At 54.7% G+C, this 27,613-nt stretch overlaps 4 protein-coding genes across 9 annotated transcripts; 2 read left to right on the top strand and 2 right to left on the bottom strand.

Annotated features, from left to right (window-relative positions):
• The first annotated feature begins 77 nt into the window (after positions 1–77).
• On the top strand, positions 78–8,566 carry INO80E (INO80 complex subunit E). Of its 4 annotated transcripts, XM_037065396.1 has the most exons (8): positions 78–357; positions 460–530; positions 757–809; positions 3,464–3,542; positions 3,634–3,745; positions 4,127–4,243; positions 7,298–7,390; positions 7,962–8,048. In XM_037065396.1, the coding sequence occupies exons 1-7, from the start codon at positions 277–279 to the stop codon at positions 7,367–7,369; spliced, it is 585 nt and encodes a 194-aa protein (XP_036921291.1). In that variant the 5' UTR covers positions 78–276; the 3' UTR covers positions 7,370–7,390; positions 7,962–8,048. The 4 variants fall into 4 exon arrangements, with proteins under 4 accessions (XP_036921291.1, XP_036921289.1, XP_036921288.1 ...); XM_037065394.1 differs by lacking the exon at positions 7,298–7,390 and having other exon boundaries at positions 4,178–4,243; positions 7,962–8,566; XM_037065393.1 differs by lacking the exon at positions 7,298–7,390 and having other exon boundaries at positions 7,962–8,566.
• A 13-nt stretch (positions 8,567–8,579) lies between these two features.
• DOC2A (double C2 domain alpha) lies at positions 8,580–14,254 on the bottom strand. 3 transcript variants are annotated; one of them, XM_037065390.1, is made up of 12 exons: positions 14,053–14,254; positions 13,641–13,744; positions 12,681–12,958; positions 12,224–12,303; positions 11,942–12,016; positions 11,712–11,821; positions 10,004–10,130; positions 9,863–9,922; positions 9,621–9,784; positions 9,408–9,489; positions 9,225–9,321; positions 8,580–9,140 (listed from the first exon to the last, which is right to left on the bottom strand). In XM_037065390.1, the coding sequence occupies exons 3-12, from the start codon at positions 12,943–12,945 to the stop codon at positions 8,995–8,997; spliced, it is 1,206 nt and encodes a 401-aa protein (XP_036921285.1). In that variant the 5' UTR covers positions 12,946–12,958; positions 13,641–13,744; positions 14,053–14,254; the 3' UTR covers positions 8,580–8,994. The 3 variants fall into 3 exon arrangements, with proteins under 3 accessions (XP_036921285.1, XP_036921284.1, XP_036921286.1); XM_037065389.1 differs by having other exon boundaries at positions 13,641–14,254; XM_037065391.1 differs by lacking the exons at positions 13,641–13,744; positions 14,053–14,254 and having other exon boundaries at positions 12,681–13,108.
• Positions 14,255–19,335: 5,081 nt separating this feature from the next.
• Positions 19,336–20,289, top strand: FIMP1 (fertilization-influencing membrane protein 1). The gene is made up of 4 exons (XM_037065455.1): positions 19,336–19,509; positions 19,829–19,987; positions 20,067–20,154; positions 20,268–20,289. The coding sequence occupies exons 1-4, from the start codon at positions 19,389–19,391 to the stop codon at positions 20,287–20,289; spliced, it is 390 nt and encodes a 129-aa protein (XP_036921350.1). The 5' UTR covers positions 19,336–19,388.
• Positions 20,290–20,499: 210 nt separating this feature from the next.
• Positions 20,500–26,624, bottom strand: TLCD3B (TLC domain containing 3B). Its single transcript, XM_037065380.1, has 5 exons — positions 26,184–26,624; positions 25,241–25,324; positions 22,397–22,631; positions 21,885–21,980; positions 20,500–21,594 (listed from the first exon to the last, which is right to left on the bottom strand). Exons 1-5 carry the CDS (start codon positions 26,306–26,308, stop codon positions 21,307–21,309), a joined length of 828 nt encoding a protein of 275 aa, XP_036921275.1. The 5' UTR covers positions 26,309–26,624; the 3' UTR covers positions 20,500–21,306.
• Positions 26,625–27,613: the final 989 nt, after the last annotated feature.

The raw sequence follows: 27,613 nt of genomic DNA, 5'->3' as shown, positions 1-27,613 counted from the left end.
CAGTAAGGACGCCTTCCAGCATCCGCCATCCTTGTGACATCATTGCGTCCCAGCAACACCACCTTTAGCGTAGCACCTCGGAGCAAGATCTCTTCCGGTATTGCCCGGGAAGGCAGCCAGTGTGGTTACGATTCCTGGGCGCGGGGTACGCCGGGAGTTGTAGTTCCAGCTGACACAGTTTTACCTAGTCTCCGGAAGTGAAGGCGTGAGAGGCCGAGCTAAACCGTCTCTGGGTAGCGGGACTCCAGTGCTGAGGCACTGCTCCCCGGGAAGATCATGAACGGGCCGACGGACAACGAAGTGGACTACAAGAAGAAATACCGGAACCTGAAACGAAAGCTCAAGTTCCTTATCTACGTGAGTGATGGGAAATGGGGTGGGAAGGGGTGAGCTGTCACGGGGTTCCCGGCTCCTTTACGGACCACTGCCCACTCAGTGCTCACCTTGACTGTGATACAGGAACACGAGTGCTTTCAGGAGGAACTGAGGAAGGCGCAGAGGAAATTGCTGAAGGTGTCCCGAGACAAGAGGTGAGACGCTGGGTGGAGGGGCGAGGGGGAGAAGGGAGGCCTGCGGGTAATGAGGCTCCTGTGGCTCAACTTTCGGACCCCATCCGGGAATGGGGTCACAAAATGCGTGATGCCTGTCCTTGGGCTGTTGCTAGGATCCAACGGGCCAGCTAGAATGAACAAGGGCTCAAAAGAACATTGTTGAGGTTTGAATAAATACTCTTGTTCTGCCTGCCTGTTTCCTCAGTTTCCTCCTAGACCGACTTCTACAGTACGAGAACGTGGATGAAGACTCTTCTGGTGAGCAAGGTCATGAAAAATTGGTGGAGGACATGGTTCCTGGCACTTCATCAAGCTTAGTGGCCCCTTTGAGGCTGTGGAGACTGACAACTAGGCTTAAGCCTAGTTGCTTGCCTTCCACCTCTACCATTCTTTCAGACAAGTATTTATTGAATATCTATGTTTTAATCACTGCCCTTTGCCCAGGAGATAATCTCTCTGGTGACCAAGGTAGACGAGGTCTCTTGGAATTTGTATTCTAGTTAAGAGTAATAAATAAGCAAGAAATTAGGATTTTAGATTTGAAAGGAATAAAATCAAGGTTATGTGGTAGTGATTTGGGTAGACCAGGGATTGATAAACTTTTTCTGTAAAGGGCCGGATAACAAATATTTTAGGCTTTGCCAAATGTACAGCCTTTGTCACAACCACTCAGTTCTGCTGTTGTAGTGCAAAAGCAGCCAAAGGTACTGATGTAAATAAATGAACATGGCTGTGTTTCAGTAAAACCGTACTTACGGACACTGAAATACAAATTTCACACAATTTTCATGTCGTAAGATATTTTATTTGGGTTCTTTTCCCCAACCATTTGAAAATGTAAAAGCTATTCTTAGTTTGCAGACCATATAAAAGCCAATGGCAGGCAATTTTCTCAATAGAGTGCTCAAGAAAGGTCTGTTACAGAAAGTAGTATTCGAGCCGGGACCTACATAAGAAGAAGAGGCTGATCTTAGAAGGTACAAGTGAGAAATGTGCAGGCAGAAGGAATAATAAAATGCAAATACTCTGAGGTAACAGAAGACCAGGTTGTCTGAAGAGCAGAAGGTCCAAAACATATAAAGCAGTGCTTTGAAACTTTTTTCGAGACACCGTTTACAATCTGTATTTTTCCATCACAACCACGTCCCTAAGTACATACTTACTTACAAAGCAAGAATTAATGAAACAATGTTAAGACCATTGCACACAAGTTTTCCTGATACTTTTTAGGCTGCTTGTTCTTTATTTCATTGAGTGTTGGTTGCAAACCAGTAAATTGACTTAATGGCCTACTAATGAGTTAAGACACGCAGTTTGAAAAAGTCCTGCATTTGGCATTTGTGTCCCTGTTTCAGGGTGGGTCTGTCAGAAGCCTTCTGACATACAGTCACCTCTCTCTGTGGTACCCTTAAACGCTGGTCTAGAGCAGGGTCAGGAAACAACATTCAGCCAAGCTGTGTGCTTTTGTAAATAAGGTTTTATCGGAACACATAATACCATTTACTTACATATTATAGGAACATAGTAGATGATAAGTGAGGTCAGAAAAGTAGGTAGAAGCCAGCACATGGAGGTCATGGCAAAATGTTTGCCTGTTATTTCTCACTGCCTTCATGTTCCTTCCCTGAGGTATTCTAGTTAACTCCCTGCTCTAGGGGGATTTCAGGATAGGGAGCATTGAGGAAACCAGCATGTTCGTGGTCGGTGTGATAAATCTAAGGAGTAAGAGCTACACATGTAAGCCACCATTTACATCCTGGAGAAGCCTGCAGTCCGCTATGGGAAATACCCACATGTGAAACATTTTAGCACAGTGTGAGGAGAATCCTGACAAGTGGGAGCAGAGTTCTAAAAGAGCCAGTGATTAACTGGGCCTGAAGGATTTCAGGAGACTTCTTAGAGAGGTGGCATTAAATTGTGCTTTTTTTCCTTTTTCAGTTACAGTTTACATGCAACATTATATTAGTTTCAGGTGTACGGTAATGATTAGACGTGTATATTCATTTGCTTTTTAAAGGGTATATCTGAGCCAGGAGATTGATAAAGGCATACATCTAGCAGTTGGCAGATGAATGATGGACCTTCTAAGTGGAGGCACAGAACTGGGAAATAAAATCATTTTTGAGGAAATTGATTGGCATGGTGTGACATGTACAGTTTGGTCAGGAAGTCAGAAAGGTAGGTTGAGGCCACATTAAAAAGCATTTCAGATGTGATCAGGTTTGTGCTGGGTCATTCTGGAGCTGGGGTGGGTGGTGCGCTGTGGGAGCGCTGAGGCTGCTTAGTAAAAGGCGAAAGATTTATACGATCTGAAGAGAAACCAGAGTATAACTGCTTAGGTGATTTTGACACCACAAGGCAATGGCTTGACATTGTGGCAGTTGGAATGGGGGCAGTGGATAAAGGTAGGAGAGATTTGAGGGGTAGATTAACAGGACCCTGCATATAGGGAGTGGAGCAGAGGCAGGAGATGAAGGAAGCTTAGAGACAAATAAGGAGAGTGATGTAAAATGTTCAAGGAGTCGAATACCTGGGCTCAAGTCCAGCCCTACAACTTACTCTCAGCCTCAGTGACCTCATCTGGAAAGTGGAGGTGAGGTGCTTACCTTCCTTCCTGGATGGTTACAAAGACGAGGAAGGGCAGCGAACGTTAAGTACTTGGTCAGAGTCTGGCACGTAGTAAGTGCTTGACCTTTGTGCTTTTGTGGAGGAGCTTGGGCAGGAAGTGTTTATAGACGTCGGTTGTAAAGTACATTTTAAGGAGCTGGGCAATGTGTAGGCTCCCCAGAATAGCTGTGCACACCTACTGGGTAATTAGATTCCCTAGAGCCCTTTCATAGAGGTGAAGATATGTACTCCTCTGAGGTAGACAGGAACCCCCCCCACAACTGACCTGCCCTCCCCACTCACAGACTCAGATGCCACTGCATCTTCAGACAACAGTGAGACAGAGGGGACACCCAAGTTGTCAGACACACCAGCCTCCAAGAGGTGAGTAGAAGCCATCATTCTTTGGGGATGGGGTTGGGGGGCACCTGGGCATCCTTGCTGCCTCTGACCCCCTCTCCTGTCCTTTCTCCAGGAAGAGAAGCCCTCCGATGGGGGGTGCCCCCTCCCCCTCCAGCCTCTCTCTGCCTCCTTCAACAGGGTTTCCCCTTCAGGCCTCCGGGGCCCCCTCCCCATACCTGAGCTCGGTGAGTTGGGGGTCAAAGATTAGAAACGGTAACTATGATACCTGGGAAGAAGGTGGGCATCATCTGGGCAGAGGGGCCAGGCCTCAGGGTGAAGCAAGTCCAACTCCGGGGACATCAGTCTGGGTGTGGCCAGCAAGCATCCCTTAGAGGGGTGTGAGCCTGGGCTGCCCAGTTCTGTCTGGTGTAGAATGGGGGACATGTGACTGAGGAGAGCAGACCCCAGGACAAAGTCCTGCTGCTGTCCCATCCCCTTCTGTTCTCAGAAGCCACACTCATCACCATCTCTTGTTTTTCCATTCTTCTTCCTATTTGTATTTTTCCCCTTCATTCCCCACCCATCCATTCCATTTCCCATCTCCATCCCCCAACTCCCACCTGCAGCTGGCTTCCCCTCCCTACCCCCCATTCCCTTCTGACTACCTGGCCCTGCAGCTGCCCGAGCCCAGCCCCCTGAGGCCCAAGCGGGAGAAACGGCCCCGCCTGCCCCGGAAACTCAAGGTACCCTGATTTGGGGATGTTAGGGAGGGGCCAGAATGGCAGGAGGATAGCCCTTTGAGGGAGGCTCAAGACCATCTGGGGGCCTGTCCAAGAATTCTGAAGGACTGATTTGGGGCTGCTGAGGGCCCAGCCCAGTGTCTGGCCCTGATGGGTGGATTAGAGAAGCCCTGGCTGGCGGGCTTGGCATGGAGATGAACCAGAGGCAGAACCAGCCTGGGGGACTCAAGTGAAGATGCCTGGGGTCCTGCCCTGACACTGCTGCAGTGGGACTGGGGCCAGGCTCACTTTCACAGGTGTTCTGTGGTGCCAGGCAGCCCCAGAGAGAGGGGTAGAGTTACAGGACCTAGATTCAAGTTGAGGCTGCACAGACTACAACTACGGGGCCTTGAGCAGGGCTCTTTCATCCTCTAGGTCTCAGATTCTGTGTCCATAAAGTGAGGGATCAAACTGCATGTCCTCAACAAGTGTTTTTGGAGTGTCTCCTATGTGCCAGGCTCTGCTCTGGGTGCAGCAGATGCAGTAGTGAACAAAGCAGATAAATCTCTGCCTTTGTGGGGCTGGCGTTTTAGCAAGATAGGCAGAAAATAGCAAGATAAATAGGTATTAATGCAGAAAAATGAAATAAAGTAAAGGGGATCGGACGCAGAAGAGTAGATGGGGCCTGATACTTATGGTTGGATGGTTTGGGATGTTATTTGGTCAGAGACTTAAATGATGAGAACAAGCCAGACGGCTTTCTGGGGAAGTGTTTCAGTCAGGAAGGATCACCAGTGCAGAGGCCCTGGGCGCAGGGAGAGGTGCATATTTGGCTTGTTCAAGGACCAGGAAGGAGTCCAGTGTGGTTGGATGAAAGTCAGAAGGGGAGAATGATCAGAGAGCAGGTCAGGGAAATAACTGAGGGGCATGATTGTGTAGGGCCTTATAGTTGTGTGAAGACTTCGGCTTGCACTACTAATGAATAGGGAGCCTTTGGAGTGACTGGGCAGAGAGAGACTCTGACTGATTTACATGTTCACAAAAGTGCTGACATTACCACGTGGAGAACAGATGGGAGGGGGAGGGGTTGGGGTCGACAGAAATTGGGAGACCAGTGAGGAGGCTACTGCAGTACGTCACACGGCAGTAGAGAGGGTGAGACGTGGATGATGAGTCTGTTTCACAAATGAGCTTCAAGAACACCAGTGCGGGCTAGGAGACAGAGGTCGAGGATGACGCCAGGGTTTTTTGCCTGAGCAACTGGAGAAGTAAGGACTGGGAGGAGCAGGTTTGGGAGAGAGGATGAGGAGTATGGTTTTGGACACACTGAGATGCTGTCTGGAAATGCCAACAAGACAACTGAGTAACATGAGTCTGGGGCCCATGGGGTACATACTTGGAAGTCATTAGCATGGAGGTGGATGCGATCAGCAGGTGAGAGTATGGATGGAGAAGAGAAGAGGTCTGCGCAGTTAGCACTGGAAGACAGGAGGACACAGAAGGCATGGTGCCCTGACAGCTCTGAGTCAGAATAGGTTCTAGGATGGACAGCTCTCAAGTTGGGTGGACTGCTGACTTAAGATTCTGGAGCCAGAAGTGAAGTGGGGTGCAGTGGTTATGGTGGTGCCGCATGTGGGTTCTGGGGTTTGTATCCCAGCTCTGCCGCCTGCTCCCTGTGTGACCTTGGCCCTTAAGCCAAGAGAAATGGGTAGGTAATGGGTGATATCCTGGTTGTTCGATCTACTTAGCAGGCCGGGTTTTTGCTTCTGGCCTATAGAGCAGGATGGTGGAGATGTCGTAGGTCAGCAAAGCCTAGAGCTGATGGGTAGAGGTGTGGTGTCGTATGGGAATGGTGGTTTGAGGTTTTCTGAGGTGTTGGGTCCTAAAGTAGAGGGGTGTTGGGGAACTAAGTTCTGGACTTGCAGGAGAGAAAATGTTGGTAGGGAGAGAGTCCCAGTCATTTGCTGTGCTTGGGGAAGGGGAAGGCCTCAAGGAAGAGGTAGCATTTGAGCACAGGATAAGTGAGATGTGGATATCATGGGCTGAGGCAGTGGTGGAAGACAAAGTTGTTTGGGCTGGAGCAGGAGCATTAAGAGAGAACTACTTTGGAAAGAAAGAGACGGTAGGGTGGGATCAGAGAAAGCTTTGATGCCCAGAACCTGGAGGCTCTGTAAAGGGAGTGGGGGTCATTGAAGTTTCTGGGTGACTTGGTGTGAGGAGACTGGGGGGAACAAGTCTGAGGGGAGGAGGGAAAGCTGTGAAGACTGGAGCAGGTCCATTAAGAGCCTGGGCCTCAGTCAGACTTGGCTGGGTTTGAATTCCAGCTCCTTCATGTGACTTGGGTATGTTATTTAACTTAAGCTTTCTTGTCATGGGGCCATTGTCATGCTAAAAGGAGATAAGGGAGAGAAAATTTAGCCCAGCACCCACTCCCTAGTAAGCCGTAGATCAACATTAGCTGCTGTGGGTCACCTGAGGAGGCCCTGGAGGAAGCTGGAGCATGTTAGGACATAGGAACTAGAGCAGGGATCAAGAGTAGGAGCCAGAGGAGGGGACAGTCCTCATGTCGCTGTTTTTTTCAGCTGTGCATGTGTGTCTGCTCCTATACATACCCATGGGTGCCTGGTACTGAGTGCAAGGGTGCTGTTCAGAGCTGAGGCTCCTGTGTCATCAGTCCTGGCAGACCCTGTACCCTGAGGTGTTGGCCCTGATTAAAAATCCGCTCTGGCCCCCCATGCCCCCCATGCCACCCCAGGAATAGCAGTAGGGGTGGGGCTCCTTGAGAAGCAGAGAGGAGGCCGTGAGGGCTGCAGGGGTTAAAGCCATCACAAGGGCCACTGTGAAGGTCACACTTAAGCATTTCCTGCTAACCTGGCGGGGGTGGGGCTGGAGGGTTGGGCAGGACAGAGGCCAATTCCCAGCTTCAAAGGACAAAAGCAGGACTTCTGACAAATAGAAAAGAACATTCCAGGTGGAGGAACCTGCCCGCTGTCAGGCCTGCAGCACTGCCTGCCCAGGGGCAGTAAGGAGCCTGCGGCCCTCTAGTGGAGGAACGACGAGCTCAGGTTTGTGTTTTAGAGAGCTCACTCTGGCTGCAGTGTGAAGGAGGAGCCGGATCTGGGACAGGCTGAAGGCAGGGAGTCCCGTTAGGAGGCTGGTACCATGGTCCAGGTGAGCTCAGAGGAGGGCCTGGACTGTGGGGATCCCCAGGAGGGGCCCAGCCGAGATCTAAGAAGCCTCACATAGCAGCAGGTAGTAAAGACCCTGGGACACCTTCCACCAAACCAGTGAGACCACAGTTGAAGGAAGGAGCTGGGGCGCGTGGTGACAAGTGGTGTTGGAGGTGCCCAGAGGCAGGCAGACAGGCAGGCACTCCAGGCTTATTCTGACTCTGGCTCTTAGGGCCAACTGCCATCCCAGGGGCTGCTGAGGTTCCACCCTGGTGAGGGCAGGGCCCAGCATTTCCTTCTTGGTTTCCTGTGAGCCCCACCACCACCCTCATCACCACCTCCATCACTACCCCGTACCCCCAAGCACTTGCTGGTTTGAGACCCTGAAGGGGCTAAGGTGGGCAGGCCTCCTGATTCCAGCATGGCTGACCCAGCTGTGTTCAGTACCCCTTGAATGAGATTTTGCCCCTGCCCTGTGCCTCAGCATTGCCTTAAAGGGGCAGTGCCAGTCTCCTGGAGATCCCATTCCTCCCTGACAGCCCTTCCCTGTGTTTCTTCCCTCCTTGCTGCAGATGACGGTGGGACCCCCCGACTGCCCTGTGGGAGGGCCGCTGACCTTCCCCAGCCGGGGTTCTGGGGCTGGGGTGGGGGCAGCCCTGGCCCCATTGCCACCCCCTAAGATGCCCCCTCCCACAATCCTGAGTGCAGTCCCTCGGCAGATGTTCAGCGATGCAGGCAGCGGGGATGATGCCCTGGACGGGGATGATGACCTGGTGATCGACATCCCGGAGTGACCCCCACCCCTGCCCAGCGCCCCCTGTGCCAGCACACGTGAGCCCTGAGCTTCCACAGAGACATTTATTGATGCCCAGTTGCCATGCTGCGGCCACTGACACAATCAGAAAAGGTGTAAACATGCACAAATGTCCCCTGGAAGGGGGGGCCCTCACCAGGAAGGGCAGGGGTCTGCCCTCACATCCTGGCCCCGTCCTGGGGGTGGTTATTTTAAATGGGTGGCTGGGAACACCTGCCACCTCTGGGAGAGGCGGAGACCCCGTGGTGCGTGCCCCGCACTCCCCAGTCTGTTTAGAAGGGCAGCTGTACAGGGCTAGATGTTGTGTTATGTTTTGTTTTGTTTTGTAAATGAAGATTCTTTATTAAAGGAGTGGCTCTGTTTTGGTTTTTGTCTTTTTCTTTTTGGAAACTTTGTCCTCCTTCAAACCCCCCCCAATCCGACCTCCTCCCTGCAGGTGGAGGGGACGGGGCAGCATGGGGAGGCAGGAGAGAGGAGCAGCAGCGGGGGGGCCCCAGGGCAGGGCCCCAGGGCAGGGCCCCGGCAGGACTCCAGCTGCAGGTGTGCGCAGGCTGGGTGGTTTACGTATTTGCGTGTAGTAGCGAGTCAGGCAGGAGGAAGTTTGCATATGTGAATGTAGGTCTTCACAGCCCCTCACAAGAAGACAGACCCCCAGTCACAGAGACTCTCACAAAATAAGACAGGTAGTATGGGGTAGGGCATCCACCCCGTGTAAACGTGCAACACACTCGTGCGAAGGTTGGGTACGGGCCCGGCCCCAGGGGCCAATGCTGGGCAGCCGCTCCCACCGCTCAGGCCGAAGGCAGAGCCCCAGCTGCAGGGGGCAGTTCGCTGGTCAGTGTGTGCCAGCGCTCCAGGGCTGTGTCTGGCTGCTGCAGACAGTCACTCCAGTGCTTCCGGGCCTCTCCTCGGGCGCCTGGCCCCAGGGACACGCCACCTGTGGAGCAGTAGAGGCAAAATCGGGGCCCCATCCCATGCCAGCCAGCCCTCCACCACCACCACCCAGCGGCTCCTTCCTCACCAATGAAGTCGTTGGATTTGCCAATGTCATAGTCCCAGACTGTGACTTCCAGAGTCTTGGTGGCTAGAGCTGAGAGCTCCATCTCATAGAAAAACTCCTGAGACAAGGCAAACCACCCCTTCCGTAAGGCGTCGCCCTAGCCCATCAGCCCCCATACCGTGATTCTGTCCCTGCCCTATGTACCTCATTAAATTCCGGGTTGAGAGTCTTCTTCTTCACACCTGTTTTATGCTTGGATTTCTTATCCACATCTGGCCTCAGGTACCTGCCAAGGAGGTGGGGCAGGGGTGAAGGAGCTGGGTGCTCAGGGATAAGCCAGTCCCCAGAGAAGGATGGGGCAGAGGTCAGGTTCCCTGGGGAGGGGAGGGCTGGTCTCAGGGCAGGGGGAGGGCTCACGTCTTGACATAGGGGTCAGAGTAGCCGTTGACATCCATGGCAGCCAAGTGGGCACAGCGCACGATGCCCACCAGCAGCCCCCGGCGAGGTGAGCTATAGCTGAGGTTTAGCAGGATGCGCCCTCGCTCTTCCAGCAGCCCAGGTCCCTGTTCCACCTGCTCCAGCTTCAGGGCAGACACAGAGGTCGGCCTGCATCTTTACCACCTCCCACCCAGACTGGTGGTCCCCGTGAGGTGCCTTACCTCCTTCAGGTAACAGGAGATGCCCCTCAGCGCCGCCGACATGGAAGATGGTGAAGCCAGCTGAGAGGGCAAAGGAAAAGTTCTGGAAACACGGCCTCCCCAGGGGCCCCTCCCCTTGGTACCCTACTACCCCACACAGACCGGGACCTGGCGCTCGAGGCAGATATTAAAATGCTTCTTCTGTGAAGGCTTGAGGCGGCGGAGGGGTACACGGATCTCCCCGATGAACTCATTGTGGCTCAGCTTGTCCTCATCACACACGGAGATCCTGGTGGGGAACTGCAAGGTCAGGGCCCCTGGGGAACCCGAGCCCCACTCCAGTGAGAAAGGACCTCTGATGGAACCCTGAGCACCTGAGGCTGGTCTTGCTCTGCCTTAAATACTCTACACCTCACCTGTAAAATGGGCTGTCTGTGCGGTGGGCACCAGGCCTGGCATCTGATGAGAACGCTTTGATTCACCCCGTTTCTATGGCCCTCATTGGACAGCTGCCCAGCCTGTGTCTGGTCCATCGGGATCTGCTCAGCTGCTTCAAGAAGCCCTCACAGATCTTAGGGACCCTCCCCATCCTTCCTCCATTCACTCCATTCAGGGCCTGTGGACAGGATCCTACTGAATGTGCGTAGGGTGCGCATTGGTGGATGCGGGTCACAGATCCAGGGTCTTACACCTGAGCTAGAGGGGCCTTGAGGAAACGTGGGCTGTCACACAGGCAGCTCTGGAGCTCCTGTCCTTTTCTGCAGGGAGCAGGGAGCTGGCCTAGGGGAAACCCATGAGGCCAGAGATAAGAAATGGCTGCTTTTACTTCCATCATCCCCTTCTGCAGCCCCTGTACTTCCTTCTGCTGTGACACTCTTGAGTAGCTGTGTTGTGTAGGAGGGTTCAATTCCCAGCTCTTCCACTTACTAGCAACCACGTGACCTTGGGCAAGCCAGCCTCCCGAAGCCTCAGTCCCTATCTATGAAATGGAAATAATGATTACCGACCTCCTAAAGCTATTATGAGGATCAAATGAAATGTAGAAACGTAAAAATGCATAGCCCAGGGCTGAGTACTACTAAGAACTGAGAAAATGATTGAACCCTCATTCTCTAGCATCTGAAATTTAGGGCCAGTCTTTCTGGTTCCCGCCTCTCTCCTCCCCTCCAGTCCACTTCACACCCAACACCAAGGTGATCTCTCTAAAACACAACCCTGACTACACCCTCCCCCCGATGCAAACTCTTCCACAGCTCCCTATTGCCAAAAAAAGAAAGAAAGAAAGAAAGAAAAGTTCTCTCAGGAGCCTAGGTTTTGCTGCCCTTCGTTCCCTGCCAGGGACTACTCTCCCCACAGCTCCACCTCCCGGAATGACTGAGCAAGTTTCCTGTCCTTTAACACTTCACTCAGAGATGTCGGGAGAACACACGCAGCAGAATGGACAGACCTCCACTGCACAGGTCTGACTTAGTCAGCAGCTTTGAAAAGGGCTGTTGGTGACCAGGGAACACTTTCTGGATGCGGCAGAACCTCAAATGATGAGTGGAATTTAGGGTGGCAGAAAAGAAGCGGGAAGCAGGGAGCGCTTTTCAAATAGAAGAGATAACAGGCAAAGGTTAGGAGTGATGAGCCTGACCAGTCAGAAGAGCATGGTCCCCAGTGAAGGAGCAGGAGGAGATATTTGGGGGGGTAGGAATGTCACAGAAACATTTCGGCCTGCTGCCAAAGGGGATGGGATCTGCTGACCGCACTTGAGTGTCTGAGAGGGGCTTCACAGGAAGTAAATCAAATGCAGGAGGTTCCAGTGACAGCTGCCCCAGAGGATGTGCTGTGCTGGAACCCTCGGTAGCAGGGAGGCTGGGTCCCTCACCTGAGCACCTTGTGGCTGATGTCATCATCCGTGATTCCACTGTATGTCAGGTCCTCATTCCACACGGGATTCAGAGTGTTCCTCTGAGTCTTAGTTTTTAGTTTATTGGCCTGAGGTGTGGGGGTGAAGGTTCTCAATACACGCCCCCTAGACTCACAGAGTCTGAAAGCGGGGAAGGTTACAGTCAGACCCACAAGCTGGGTCTGGCTGGGGTGGGAGGAAGCTATTACCTTGCAGGCTCCAGGCAGAAGGTGCAGCTTGACATAGGGGTCAGCCAGGCCATTGAAATCCATGGGCTTGAGGCCCTGGAGAGATGGGGAGGGGAGAGGGCTGTGAGCTTTCAGCCATCCCTCTGCAGAGTGGATCCTTGAGGTGTGGAGAGCCAAGTAGAGGGGTACTTGGGAGTGGGAAGGGGAGCAGAGGTCTAGCCTGGAGAAAGGAAGGGAGGATGGAAACCCACCCCCCCCACCTCAGCAAACAGAGCTGGGGCTTGGGAGGTAGGGAGTACCCACCTTGGCCCTGAGGATACTACAGTGCAAAGTGCAGGAGGCCTGGTCGTAGAGAAGGTCAAACTCCAGTGTGCCCAGGGCAGCTGGAGAAGAGAGAAGAGTCAGTGTGAGACATCGTGTGAGGTCATGTGAGTTAGTGTGTAAAGACAGGTGTGTGAGAGACCAGTGGGCAGGCCGGCTGTGTGTGCTGGCTGTGAAGGTGTGTGTCTGTCTGCCAGGCTGCAAGTATGTGTAGTCTGGGTTCCTGGCTGGGCCGCAACTGGGGCTGTGTGGGTGGTTGTCTCAGCAGAAATATTGGATATTGAGACTTGCTGAAGCTGTAATCTCCACACTGACTGCAGATGTAGTGGCAGTCCCCACCTTGCCTCTCCCCATACACCCCCCCAGCAGGGCTCCCTCCTCTTCCCACAAGCCCGGAGGGCCCCGTTAGCACCCCGGCCCTTCAAGCCCCTAGACTCACTGGCATCATCCGAGTCATAGCTGTCCACCTCAGCTCCATCCTCAGGCGTGGTGGCTCCAAGGAGGGCTGCAGGGGGAGCGAGGGCCAGGGGGGCCAGCCGAGCAGGGGCCTCCCCAAAGCCCCCGAAGCCCCCTTCAGGTCCTGGTCCCCGGCGGGGGAAGTAGTCAGAGATTTGTCGGATGGGCCGGATGGGCCCGGGGCACACGTTGATGGCCATGTGCTCCTGGATGCTGATGGCCATGCGATCACCCCTGCGGCCCCTCATGCAGCACCCCTGTCTGGGAGGAGGGGTCTGAGTGCCTGAGCCCACTGCCGACTCCTTATGCCCACAGTCTGCTGGCGAAGGTCCAGTTGGAAACCTCCGCAATCTCTGGCCCCCCTTTCTAGGTGTGGAGGGAGGTCAGCCTGTGCCAGCTGATGGGCAGGCAGGAGGCCTGGGTCCTCCAGACCCCCAGCCGCGCCCCACAGGGGCTGGGCTGCCAACTCGCCCCCCACCCCCCCACCCCGCAGGCACACACAGGTCCTGGCTCCACCTCAGCCTTGCCCACTTACCTCCAGATTGTCCCTCTGTCATCTTTCCAGTTCCTGCCTCTCATTCTGGGCTTCTGTCCGACCCTGGGCCCTGCCTATTCCCAGAAGCCGCCCCACAGGTCCCCTGTGTCTCTCTGAAGCTCTCTCCATCATCCTTCTGCAGCAGGCACTTGTCTGGTCCGGGCGTCACCCACCCCTCTAGACGTTCACTTCCCACTCTCCATTCAGTCCCAGGATCTGCCTGTCTGCCTAGTCCCCCACCCCCTGCAGCCCAAGCTGAGATCCCCCTCCTAAGATGCCTCTTCCTGAGATTGGCTCTCCAGAGGAGCCAGAAATTGCAGCCTCAAGCGAGCTAAAAACCCCCATAGGCACACGCAGGCTAACACACACACCCTCACCCTCGCCCCGGGGCGACCCAGCCCCTTGCACCTGTTTCAGTGCTTCCAACAGGTGCCCAAGCACTGGGGGACGACGGGTGCAAGCCGGGCGGTGGTGATTCCCAAGGTGGCCAGGGAGAAGAGCGCTGAGTCCGGCTGTGCGCGCGAAGAGGGAGGGAGAGCCGGAGAAAGTGCGGGAGGAGGGGGTGAGCGAGGTGGAGATTGCGGAGGCAGCCGGCGCCGGCGGCAGGGGGCAGGGAGGGACGGACAGGGCTGGGGAGGGGACGGACTCTCCCGCCGGCGCCCGCCCGGGCACACTTAGGGAAGCACTGGAGTGCACGCATACAAGTCACGAGCACGCAGGCTAGCACCCGCATCTTGCACGGGCACTCCAGCCCACTCGCCCGTGCCCACGTGCGCACTCACACACATGCACAAATCCAGACACGCACTGACACACTCACCTCGGAAAACTCGCATACACACGCAAACACACGAGCTCACTGCGTCACCAGGAACCAACAGTGAGAATTGCCCGGCGTTCCCTAACTCCTCCCCGGAGACCCAGCTCCAGTCCCTGGCCCCGGAGCCCACGGTGCCCACTCCCTCGCTTTCTCCTTCCTTCCCTCCAATCTCCAGGACCAGTCCACTTGCTTAGTTGCCATAGCGACGCCAGCGCTCTCTCGCGCGCGCTCTCTCTCTCTCTCCCTCCCTCCCTTCCTCTCCCCCCTTTACCCCCTCTTCCTCTATGCAACACACGCCCCTCCCCAGCTGAGAGTTGCGGCCGAGGGAGGAGGGCTTCTGGCCCTCCACTCCCCATATCTTTAGAGGCAGGGCCTGAGGGGCGGGGCTTGGAGTCACGCAGGGACTCTGTATCCCGAGGGGCAAGGAGTTCTGACACGCCTGTGGTAACTGGCTTGGGATCTTAGGGTCCCCAAGCCCAGGAGGGAAATTTCCCAGTCTGAGGGAGGAGAAAGAGGTCCGAGGCTGTGGCTGTCTCACGCCTCCTCCCTTTGGTTGTTCAGGTATCTCTCTTTGTGACCCGGTTCTCCCCCAAGGGCGTGCGTCCCTTTCTGTGGGAAGGCTTCCCCTTTGGAAATCTACCTTCCCTCACCCCACCCCCTACCGCCTCCAGTTCTGTCCCTCAGGTGCAGAGGAGCGCCAGCCTCGCAACTGAATGGCCCGGAGCACTGCAGTCTTTCCTCAGCAGTCTGCCTTTTCTCACCTGGACCCCGACACCTGCCGGTCTAAACCCAGCCTATGATCTTTGCTCTCCTTTGCCCCAAACTTACCATCCCCCAAAGTCCTGACAGTGGTCTCCAAGGCCCCTCAGTCCAAGACCCTGAGTTGTCTGAGCTCGGCACCCTGCTCCTCATACTGGCTCTCAGAAATGTCACTTGCAGTGGCTAATCACGCCTGGATCTCCCAGGCCACTAGATCTTTGCTCACACAAGCTGCTCTTCCTGGAGGAACTTCCCCTTGCTTCAGGGGTCACCCCAAGTCTGCTCATCCTGGGAGCCTTACTGGAACATTCCCCATCTGCCCCCAGCTTCCAGTGCTATCTCAGACTCAGCTCTGGTGACACTGGTTTCTCATGCCTGCTTACTTTTCCGTCCCCCTCCCCCACCAGGGAGCAGAGGCTGCCTCACGCTGCTCCTGGCACTAAGTTGGCATCGTGAAACGTTGTGATGTAAAAGAGAAATGCAGTTGTATAGCAATGCGAGCTGTATGCTTGAAGATGGTTACGATACATTGTGTTTTTTTCAGGTAAATTTTTAAAAAGAAAGAAATGCAAAGTCAAACTGCACTGAGATTACCTTTGTCATCTATCAAACAATAAAATTCAAAGCATCTGGTAGCACACGATGTTGGTGAGGCTGTGGGTAAGTGGGCAGTACCTGCGCGAAGGCCAGTCTGACAGCGGATGCTAAGATGACAAATATGTAGACTGTTTGACCCAGAAATGCCACTTCTGGGACTTTATCCAATAGATATGCTGGCCCATGAGCAAAATAATAGAAATTCAAGGTCTTTTGCATGGCAAAAGATTGGAAACAACCTAGATGTCCACAAGTGTTCGGTTAAACCAGTAATGACATAATTTCATGCGTTAAAATAGTATGCAGCCATGGCAAAGAAAGAGGCGCTTTATGTACTTGTTCCGAATCTTCTTCACAATCTCATGTTAACTGAAAAAAGTAAGGTACAGAGTAGCACATGTGGAATGCTTCCATTCGGGTTAGGGGAAAAAGAGTTTATATGTGAGGTTTATTTGTGCATAAATTATTTCTGGAAGGCTGCACAAGGAAAGTGGTGGCCACGGTGACCTCTGAGGACGTGGCTGCGAGGCAGGGTAAGGCGGGAATGGGAGAGGGTTCTTCTTCAAGGTATGTGATTTCATACCTTTTGAATTTTGTACCCTGTGCATGTGTTACCTACTCAAAAACATTAAAAGATCGTATTTTTTAAGTAAGGGCAACCATTAGGTTTCCTTTAGAGCAGGGTGTCAAACTCATTTTTATATCGGGGGCCACATCAGCCTCGTGGTTACCTTCAAATGGCCGAATGTAATTTTAGGACTGTGTAAACGTAACTACTCCTTAACTGGGGACAAGAAGCTCTACATTTGGCCCTTTGAAGGCAACCACGAGGCTGATGCGGCCCCCGGTAAATGGCCCCCGGTAAAAATGAGTTTGAGAACCACACTGCAGAGCTCTCCAGGAAAAAGAAAGGAGACAGGGCTAAGGGAGATGCCATTCAGGACCTGAGCCCGTGGGTTCAGCCAGAAGCAGACCTGGGCCCGCAGCTCGCAGCGAGGGGAGAGGGTCAGCAGGGCAAGAGCCTTGGAGGCCTGCACCCTCCACTGTGGTCTTCTTAAGGGGCTCAGCTCAGGCCCAGCAGCACCCTCCAAAGAGCCATGTGGCAGGGAAAATAGACGATGCTGAGCCCTGATTTGTCAAGAGGTGGAAGGGCTTTTCATCTATCCATTAAGTCAATACATATTTATCAAATACTCACTATATATTGTGGTGGTAAGACTATGACCGAGATCAATGGTCTCTGGCTTCACAGCCTTGTAGGGAGACAGACAACACACAGGCCACTCCTGTGCAGTGAGATTGATGTGGTGATGGGCGACAGTCCCAAGGTGTGGGGTCTCAGGTGCACTTTCCCAGGAGATGTGTTTTCTCAGCTGAGACTTGAAAAACGAGGAGGATATAGCTAAGTCAGGTGTGGAGCAAAAGTGTCATAGGCAGGTGTGCGCCAGGGAAGGGAGAGCCTGGGAAGAGCCCGAGAGAGTGTGTGGACAGAGCTGGGCGAGTCTTACAGGTCAGGGTAGGAGGTTCAGAACTCACCAGCGGTCACAGGAAGCCACTGGAGGATTTTAAGTAGCGGATGTACGTTTTCTGGTTTGTTCTCACTGGGGGAAGAGTGAACAGGGAGAGATCAACCAGTCCATAGGCTCAGCTGGGGGAGATGTGGGGGTGGCTCAGACAAGGGGAGACAGCATTGGAAGGGGGAAGTGAACGGATTTTGAGATTTATGTTGGAAATTAAGCCGGTGTGTCTTGATAATGGGTTTGTCAGAAGAGAGACGAGGGCGGATCTCCTGGTTCCTGAGCTTCTGCGTTGAGCAGAGTATGTAGAGGAAGCACGAGACCATTTGCTGTGATGAGAAGGAGGGCTGGGGTAGGAGAGTCAAGAGCTCCATTTGGGGTCTATTGAGTCTGAGGCGTGTGTGGACACACAGAGGCATGAAGCAGGAAGTTGGAGCCTGGAGCTCAGAGGAGAGGGCTGGGCTGGAAATATACATTTGTGAGTCATCGGCATATAGATGGTATTTAAAGCCATGAGACTGGATGAAATCACCTAGGGAGAGAGTATAGATAGAAAAGAGAAGGTCCAAGGCTGAGCTGGTTCGGAAAGGAGGAGTCCCGAAAACCAGTGAGTGCGCTCCCGAGCCTGGAGGCAGGTTCAGGACGCTGAGAGACAGACAGAATGAACAGAGACGTAACCACTAGGTTTGGCAAGCTGTTAGGTCATCGGTGGACCTGGCAAAAATGGCTTCAGTGGAGTGGTGGGGACAAAGCCAGGTCTGAAGGAGTTGAAAAATGCATTCAACATGAAGAAGCAGAGACAGCAGGTGTAGCCAGCCCCTTGGGGGTCGGCCGTCTGTACCATAACGATGTAAACCCACAAGTTCTCCCCCCTGTGCATGCCCAGAGCAGACAGCAGGTCCTGGAGATTTCTGTCCAGGTCACCTGTGGAGCCCAGAACATAGTAGGAGCGCAACACATTTATTTAATAGTTGGATGAGTAAGTGATTGGATAATTCACTGCTTGAGTCAAAAGGGCCTTTTCTGGTAGAGAGGGCAGCTGTATTCTTTGAGGCAACTGAGGAAACTGCAAAATCCACTCCGAAGGCCAAAGGCTCTGACCCCCTTTTCTCTCAGCTAACCCTCAGGAGCAGCTGCATGCACATGGGGCCAGGGCCCTGACCCAGAGCCTGGGACCGTGTTGAGTCCCTGCTGCCCCTTACAGGCCTCTGACTCTGGGTAACTCGCTTCCTCTTTCTTTCCAAGGTGTTACTTTCCCTCTTCTCTCCCTTTCTCCCTGGGCTTTTTTCTTGTTAAGGAAGCAGAACAAAGCAAGTGCCTCCCAGTGTTGCTGTGAGAATGGGTGGGCAGGGAAGATGAGGGGTGGGGATCCAGTGGAGGAGGGAGCCTCCATCCACAGGGCAGAGGACCTCACACCTGAACAGGCATCTATGTAAGAAAACCAAGGAGACCCCGAAGTGTCCTTGGGCTTGGATTGGCGGGACACACCTGTGACAGACACTTGTACCTGCCAATCAGAGGGGAACTAACTCTTTGCAGCGTACACAGCCTGCAGGAGTGAAAGTGGCTGTTGGGAAGTAACAAATAAGAGAAAACTGGGTATCAGAAAGGGAAGTTAGGATGGCCCTTGGGGAAGACCACCCAGAGACGGAAGCCTGCAAAAGCTCTGTGCATGACTGAGAGAGCTGCCTTGAGAGATGGACCAGGGGCCTTCCTCTGATGACCCCAGGGCCGGCCATTACCCTGGCAACACCTTCTCCTGGAGCACCTGGTGCAGCCTGTGGGAAGAGCGTGGTGAAGGGCCTGGATTTGGGAGGCTGTGTCTGTCTTCCCGGCAGAAGAAGGAAAAGAGGTAAGCAGGCAGGCGTGGACACTGCTGCCATCTAGTGGGAAAAACCTGTTATTTTTCCCGGTTTCTAACCTCAGGATCATCCTTGGCTGAGCACCAGAGAGGAGGTTTGGGGATGGGGGAGATGCCTGTGCCCCTGAATTTGGGGTCCCAAGGCCAGAGGAGCCTCATGGAGGAAAATAAGCTCCCTGGGAAGTGTGCACTGCACCCACATTACTTTGCCCACCTGTGTCTTGGTTCCTTCTGTGTGGTGAGGGTAGTAGTACCTACTTCAAAGGGTGGTTAGGGGAGCTGATCTATGCAAAGTGCTTGGCATAGTAATAGGTGCTCAATAAATGCTCCTCTGCTTGGTCGAAGGGGTCACTGAAGGTGTTTAGCCTTGTCCCCCGCCCCCAACTTCTACATGAAAAAACAAATCTGTGCCTTCTATACAAATGCAGCGTTCCTTAGCCCCACCAAATCCCCCGTTTCTAAATCCTGGTGCTGCCACACTGTTCATTCCAAAGGAAGGGAGGGTCTGTGGGTCCCAGCCTCTTCCCTACTGATGCTGGGGTGGTTGGAGGGAGTGTTCCAAGCTCCAGCACTTTCTCCCCTCACCCCAGTGTGTGGTCACAATGGCTCCAGGTTGTGACATCATAGAGCCACCCCCCCTTGTCATGAGTGGAGGGGTCATGAATCTGTGGCAGTGGGCGAGGGTGTGGGTGTGGCTGTTTGGTCTGAGGGCCATAGAAACAGGTGGGAAGGGGTCCTGAGAGCAGTAGGAAGGAGAAAAGCTTGGTGGGAGGAAGGGTCAATGCCCCCTTCAGGGCCAGGATGCCAAGCTTCGGCCTCTCTCTTCACTCTCCACACTTCTCTTCCATCCACCTTGTCCGGCATGGGCCTTCTTGTGGGGAGCTCAACTGATCTTTGAGAAGTTCCCGAAACAAAATCAAGGCCCTCCATAGCCACACTGAGCCTGAGTGACCTGGCAGGCCCCTGGGTCTGCCTCTGCCTCTTGGGGTGGGGGGCCCAGGTCTGCTTGGCTCTAGTCATAGACTTTGCTCTGGGTCCCCAGCGCCCAGCCCGGAGCGTGCTGAGACACTGACCCTGGGAGCAGAGTCTCCGCTCTTCATAGACAGACCTGACTTCTTTGATTATCCAGACTCAGACCAAGCCAGGCTCCTGGCCCTGGCCCAGTTTATTGGAGAGAAACCTGTCTTCTTTGTTAACTCAGGTATGAAGCAGCTTGAGAAGAGGTCTCCTCCTCGCTGGTGCCTGGAGGAGTCTCCATTTCCCCCTTCCTTGTCCAGCAGGTTCCAACTCCAGGTTCTTCCAACATATCCTGATGGGCTCTCTGGTAGTGGCCTTCTTCTTCCTCCTTTTCCAGTTCTGCACACACATGTAAGGCCTGCCCCTCCCCACTCTAGGCCCCAGCCCCACCCACCTCAGCCTACCTTGGGAGAGGCCAAAGGACCCGGAGGTGGCCTCCCACCTCTGACCTCTGTGTCCTATAGGAGGTTCCAGAAAGGGGCCTAAAGAGCCAGACAAGGACCCTGGACGCCACCCTGAGTGCCCAGACTCACCCTCCTCCCCTGCCGATGAATAAAAGTCTTTGCTTTTTTTTCCTCCCTGACTGCTCAGTGACCAGCCAGGGAGTCCTGCCCTGTCCCGTGGTCACTCTTGATTTCTATCTTCAGCCCCTCACCACACCCCCAGCCCCAAAGAACTGAGCTAAGAGGGCCGTGGTGGCGTTCACGCAGATCGACTTTATTAGCAGTCTGTAAGCACCTCCCAGGGTCCCCTGACCCCAGACCGGAAGAAGCCTTAAGAGGTCTGTAGCACCAGGGACATGCCACGGCCTGAGGGCAAGATGTGCAGCCTAAGGGGAAGGAACTGGGTGCCCCTCACCTGCCCTGGGGATTGCTCAGCACTGGGAAGGTGGGGGATAGCAGCCATCTCCCTCCCCCCACCCCAACAGACTAGTTTGAATTTGGGCGAATAAATAAATAAGATTCCTCAGGCTGGCCTCCCCTGGAGAGGGGCTGTGGGGGCAACCAGCCCTGAGCAAGGCCATGGGGAGTAGTCAGGGTGTCCCTTCCCTCCCAGACGTCAGAGAGCTAAGAGGAGTTTGCAGCAGGGGGTATGGGATGGCCTTGGCCACGGGGCCTCCCTCACGTTCTTTGACTCCCGGTTCCCTTGAGTCTCCATCAGTCTCCCCACAGTCCTTGAGCCTTAAGTGAAGGAGCAGAGGTGCCCCTTCCTCGGCCCTTCGCACTCCAAGGCCCCAGGGTTGGATCAGAGAAGGGGGTGTGCAGGAAAGTGTTCACTGACCTCAGCTCAGACACCCTGGGGAGAACAGGCCTTCTCTCCCTGCCACTTCACCTGGTCCCTGCCCCTTAGCCTTAGCCTCTTGAGGGTATCAGTGCCCACTCCTTCGGAGTCCATTCGTCAGCCAAGGGGTTGTCAGGCCCCTGGCTCCCCACCCCCATAACGGCAGTCCCAGAGCCCTGTTCCCGTCGGGATAGGGGTGGGGAGGATCCCCTGGCCCCACGCTCAGTCCTGGGTCTGACTGGGGGAGGGTGGCGGGGAGCTCCGGGGCCGAAAGAGGCGGCAGGCCCCGCGGCAGATGAGGAAGAACCAGTAGAGCTGGGGGGCGAGCAGCAGCGCAGCGCCCAGGTTGACGTGGGCCGGGATCGCGAGGGGCACTGCGAGCAGCGGCAGGCCCGCGTGCCGCCCGTAGGCCCAGTACAGGTAGGGGAAGAGCAGCACCCGGCAGCAGAGGAAGCTGAGCAGCATCAGGGCCCCGTTCACCTTGTGCAGCAGTGTGTGCTGCTGCTTGTACTGCGTGGGGACGCGGCAGAAACCAGGGACCAGTGAGGGGCGTGTCCCCACCGCTGACCACGCCCCCGACCAGCTCTGAGCCCCGCCCCCCGCCTTCCACTTTCGTGCCTTCCCCTCATCGCATAGCACTGGGCTAACCCGGAGCCCGCCACCCCTCTGCCCCGTCCTATAGTCGTTCCCAGACCTGACCCTTCGCCTGTCCTTTAAAAAAAGTCCCTAAAAGTTCCTGAAAATGCCTGCTCTTCCTGCGCCCTCCCCTCAGGCTCATATACCCTCAGGTACCCTCTCACCTGGATAAGGATCTTGCCAAGGCAGACGAAGGGTGTGCTGACCTCTGCCATCAGCAAGCAGCCTAGAAAGAAATCTCCCTTGCCCTGCCGCCACACCTGAGGAGAGGAAGGAAGCACCCTGGCTTCACCCTGGATTCCAGGGCAGCACCTGCTCCCCTGCTCCCCACTCTCCTGCTCATCACCTTTGGAGATGCTTAACCCTGACAGTCTGAATATGACCTCTCTGTGCCTAACAACCTTGTAGGTAAGACTGTACGCAGCATGTTACATATGAGGAAACTGAGGCTCAGAAACAGGAAACAGCAGCAGCAAATCTCCACAGCTGGGTATGGCCCAGGCAGGCCAGGCTGACCCCAGACCCTCTTGCTGTCTGGTGCTCAGGAAACCCTCCGTGGGGACCCTCCACCCGAGGCCTGCTCTGCTGCTGGAACCTGGACCCACAGCTCCTTAACTCCTTAGAGCACCGGTGTGATCAGGACATGGGGGCCCTGGCTGCCAGCACCACGACTCACCACCGACAGCGGGAAGCACACCAGCACCATGACTGCATGGTGGAGCACCATGAGGAACTCCTTGTGCAGGTAGCCGCGCGCCACAGCCCAGGTGCTGTCTGGGGCCCTGGCCCCTCCTTCGTCCCCTCCATGCCCCTTGACCTGGTGCTTGTGCCAGTGACAGAGAAACATGGCGTAGATGTCATAGATGAAGTAGGGCACTGCAAACTGTGTGTAGGCAGAGGAAAGCCAGTGTCTGTTGGGCAGAAAGAAGCAGGGAGAGAAAGAGGTGGTCAGAAAGAAAAGAGGTGGCAGAGCGGCTGCCAGGTGCTGGGGCTGATGCTGGGTGCATCATGGGAGTCAGATTGCACGGGCTGTTCGCAGAAACCCTGAGCTGGAGGTGGACTCTCAAATTACACGATGAAACCCCAGGTTAGCGGGTGAGAGACTTGCTCAAAATCACGCAGTCACACAGCTGGCAAGTAGTAGTGATGGGATTCAAATCAGATTGTCTAACTTCAAAACCCACCCATTTTTCGTATTCATTCATTCACTCCTTCTTCTTCTTCCTCTTCCTCCACCTCCTCTCTGTCTCTGTCTATCTGTCTCTCTAAAGTATGGTGGGAGAAAAAGGGAAAACAGATAAAAAGACAGCACAGACCAAAGGGCAGAGATAGAGTGAGAAAACAAGCCCAGGTAAGATATGAAAGACAGCTGAAGTCAGGACAAATAGCAGAAGGCCGAGAGTGATGGAAAGGGACCACATCGACTAGTTATCACACGCAGGCACTAGCCTAGTGGTCTACATCTTTTACATGGGTAAACTTATTTACTCCCCCACAAAGATCCTTTAAAAGGTAGGTATGGTTACCACCTCCATTTTACAGATGAGGAAACTGAAAGGCTAGGCACCCTGGCCAAAGAACACGAGAAAAATCTAGCTCCATAGCCCTCACTCTCAGCCCCAATGTCCCCTGGAAGATTCGAGACCAGTGTCAGAGTCGGCCCCATTGGGGAGTTGGTGCTATCTGTGCTTCTCGTTCTTCCTGACTGTGGTCCAATCTCTTGTTTTTTCAGGTGCAGCCAAGCACTATGGGGAAAATGCTGAGCAAAAGGAGCCAAGAGTAGAGAAAGTTCTATGTACTTGGAGAGTAAACAAAAATGAAAAGTGCATGAATATGCAACATTGCATTTTTCTGCTTGAGTCAGTACATTGAGCACTTTCTCTTAAATCCTATAGTGCTGGGACAGGTCTGGGGGGGTCAAAGAGGCAGGACCGGGGAGCCGGCTCAGCTGGTGGAGGGACAAAAGCGAAGTCAGCCAGGATGCTACGCAGAAAAAGAGCTGAGCTCAAATGTGAGGAGCTGCTGAAGGAGAAGTGAGTGCGACCAGGAAGCGGACAGGCGCAGATGGGGGTGTTGCGCTGGGAGCAGAACGAAAGCCCTGCAGGGAGGCGGGCCTGGAAGGGAACAGGGAGCCCACACTAAGAGGGGTGATTTCAGGAAGAGAGAAGCTGAGACCCATCTTGGAGAGTGTGACCACGAGGGACAGGGAGAAGGAGCAGCTTGGAGACAGAGGGCAGGAAAGCAGAAAGGGGTCCACCATCCGGAGAGAAGCGAGAGCAGGGAATGGTCCCCCTGGCCACAGGGGAACCAGGGCCATGCACCGGCCCCTGGGCAGCAATGTGAAGATTTAAACCCAAACTCACTCTCTGAGCAATTAGGTGCTCAGAAACAGGAACAGCTGTTGCCCCTAGATTAACCCTGATCCTCCTCACCCACCTGAAGATTAAAAGGGGGAGGGAAGAGAACAGAGCTGGGTGGGGAGGGAGAAGTAAGAGTTGGAAGGTGACCTCTGTAAGGCGTCGAGAGGAGGAAATGTGTGGGGGTCCAGGCTCATTTTGGACCCAGAGATGGAGAAAGGGGGAGAGGGCAAGAGGACGCCAAGTCGCACGCAGCAGTGTGACGAGTTAAGTGCCCACTCTCTGTGAGCCAGAACTGCTCTAAGCGTGAAAAAGACACAACTCAACTCCTCGCAGCTGCCTTCACAAAGCAGGGCTGAGCCTCAGTCCACAGATGAGGGAACTCCTCTTCAGGGAAAGAGGGGCACCTCTAGGTCAGGCTCATCCAGACACTGTCCCTGGGGCTGGACAGCCATGACAGAAGGGGAGTGGGGCCAGAAGAGACACGTGGGGAGTCATCAGCATCCTCAGGGGCAACTCTAGTGCAGCCCGTGGGTCACCCAGAGATGGCCCGTCAGCACCACGGACAGGGCCCCTCTCCTTTCTCCTGGCTTTTTTGGCAAGCACCAGGCACTGCAGCAGCTGCCAGTGCCAAATGTTGACCTCTACACACACACACACACACACACACACACACACACACACACTCACACACACACTCACCACTAGTGGCCTTGTTTGTGTCAGCTTTCTTCTCTCATCTTCCTTGTTCACGGGACTGGCGCTGGATTCGGGGAGGGGGGAGGGGGGAGCCCAGCATGAGGAAGAAGGCAACCCAGTTGGCTACTGGTTGGATGTGGGGTCTGAAGGGTGTAAAGGGTGTAGAGGAAGAAATGGCATTGGGCACTTGGGATGCAAGAGGCCGAGGAGCCCAGGAACTTTGAGAATCCTGTTTGATCTCTACTCCTTCTCCTGCTGGTTCTGACCTTTAAGGGCAGGACACAGATCTATGTATCTCTGGGTGTGGAGTTGCAGCTATTGCAGTTTACATGCTCAGGCCCAAGTGAAAGGCTTGGGGACCACTGAAGGTGTCCCTGAGAAAATCTCAGGGCTCACACACACACACACACACACACACACACACACACTGCTGCAACTTAAGCAAAGGGTCTCACGGAACTTACTGATCATCAATGATGTGCTTGCAGGAGGTGGAGACGATGTAGCCAGCTGTGGAGGCCATGACAGCTTGGACAGAGGACACTAGCCTAGGGAGGAAGAGGGAGCAGTGGTAGAGAGAGTAGACACACCCCCTGGTTTCTCTTTACTGTTCAGTTACCATGCTTTGGACTTGGTCACCTCTCAGGCCACTCCCCACCCATCTTTGCTCCTGGACTAGCCTAGCTGCCACCTCATTCCTCGCTGCCAGCTTCCTTCCCTCAGTTGTGGACATTGAGGTGTCCTCCTCCCAGGAGGACACTAGGGAGATCATTCTGAAGTGAGGCAATGCTGGAAATGTGTGGCTGATAACAAGCCCCTTCCTGAGGGGGGCAGGGTGGGGACACACAGGATGGCAAGGGGAAGCCCTGGGCCCATCCTTGCCCTGCTCAGCTGCCCAGTCATCGTATTGGTCATCAGCTAGCTCCTCAGTGACCCCAAATTTCCCCTGGCCACTTTCACACTGTCTCCTTAACTGCCACCGTGCTCCCCTCCCCAACTCTGGTCCTCATTTCAGGGCAGTGAGGAGTTCTGCCTTTCACTCCTCCGTCCCTGGCCCCCCAAACACATGCACTAAATAATACACAGCTCTCTGCCCCTTGCCTTGTTCTTTAATGTCTTGTAGGAATGTTTTAGTCACATGCTGATCTTGTTTTGGAGGGTGGGAGGGTGAATGAGGAAGGCAAAAGCAGTCTGGATGCGAGTAGACCAGATGGCTGGGTTTGGATGCGGTCTCTTGGGACAGAGAGTAGGGCAGTGGAGAGGGAAGGAAGCTTGAAGGTAAAGCCCACTGACCACTTCAGGAGCCCCAGGTCCCACCAGGTCAAGGGTCCAAGGAAGGACTGGTCCTATTCATCCCCACAAAGCCGGAGAGGGGGAGGAGGGCTGGAGGGAAGGGATGCAGTTTACCTGGCTGAAACAATGACCGCGTCGGCCTCCTCCCAGCGCAGCTGGGGCAATCGCTGCAGAGTGTTCTTGGAGAGGAGGAAGAGTCCAGGGAACACCACCCCCCCAGCCACCATTGGGGTCAGCATGTTGGCTCAGACCTGGGCAGGGAGGCTGAGCTGAAGGGAGTTAGAGGTGGAGAAAAATGCAAAGCCAGAGCAGGAGAGAGAAAAAGAGAAAGGGGCACAAAGCAGACAGGGCAGGAAGGGATGGGTCAGGGGAGTCAGAGCAGAGGAAGGGGGAAAGGGAGTTAGATCAGATGAAGAAAGGGGAGAGGCCAGGGACAGGGTGGGTCTGAGAAAGGGAGCAGGAGAAAGCCAGCCAGAGGGAGGGGGAGAGATGAGGAGGGGAGGACATGGTAAGAGGACAGAGAAGGAGAGAGTACTGGAGGAGGAGGAAGATGCGGATGGGGGAGGGGAGGGAGAGACAAGGCAGGTGGGGGGGGGGCTTACGTGGAGACGTGGAGAGGCGGGAGTGCCGGAGGAGGCGGGGTGGGGTGGGGGGTGGGACTGTGGTGCCAGCCCTGAAAGGCAAGGAGGGAAGAGAGACAGAGGAGCGGCCGGGAAACTGGTCAGCGGTCAGCACTGGTCTCCCGCCTCTCGCTGCTGCCACAGTCTCCGCTGCCCGGCACTGACGCTGCATGGGGCATTATAGAGTTCATGCCCAGCTCCCTGCCCCCTCGGTGCGGAGGGGGAGGGGGAGGATAAGTCACCAGCTTGGGTAGGGCGGGGGAGGGGTGGGGAAATTATGGCACCGACCAGACACCAAGAAACCGGACCTGCAGTGGCGGCTCCCCATGCAGCTATGAGCCACAGCAGCGGCTGCGACAGCGATGAGGGGAGCAGAGAAAGAGGGAGGGGGAGGCCCTTAAAGAGACAGCAGCTGCTGCACAGGGGGCTGCTGGGGACGAGGGCCGGGGGAGGGAAGGCTCTCCTTTTGTGGGGGAAGGTGGCCCAAGACTCCTTAACCAGTGAGAGGGGACTCTGAGACCCTAGATGGGCCTGACCCTGTTTCCCACCAGCATTTTGCAAATGCCTGCCATTTCCCCCTCTGTCAATGCTCCCCAACACTTGTCCCTCAGTGGCTTGTGGGGGGGGGGGGTCTCACTCTAGCTTAGGGGCGCAGCAGAGGGTAGAGGATTCCCTGAGGGAGGGAACAGGAGAAAGTGGTGCATCTTTCGATCTCTAAAGGATGAGTTTAAGGACCGGATAGGAATGAAAACCCTTCGACACAGTGTCCTTCAGACTCAGGGACCCCATGGCCTGCAGCCCAGTGGGAGGGAGAGAAACCCGAGAATCACATATGTACCTCATGTCTTGACTCTGCTTCAAACTGTCCTGTGATTTTTGTCTATTGTAACATCACTGAGGTAAGGGCACTTGTCCCCTTTTTCA

The sequence above is a fragment of the Sturnira hondurensis genome, unplaced genomic scaffold (assembly GCF_014824575.4).
Source record: "Sturnira hondurensis isolate 20B ecotype Veracruz unplaced genomic scaffold, ASM1482457v3 Scaffold0015739, whole genome shotgun sequence".
In the NCBI taxonomy this organism is placed as follows: domain Eukaryota; kingdom Metazoa; phylum Chordata; class Mammalia; order Chiroptera; family Phyllostomidae; genus Sturnira; species Sturnira hondurensis.
Note: the sequence above shows the minus strand (reverse complement) of the source record. Positions and strands in the feature narration are given on the sequence as shown.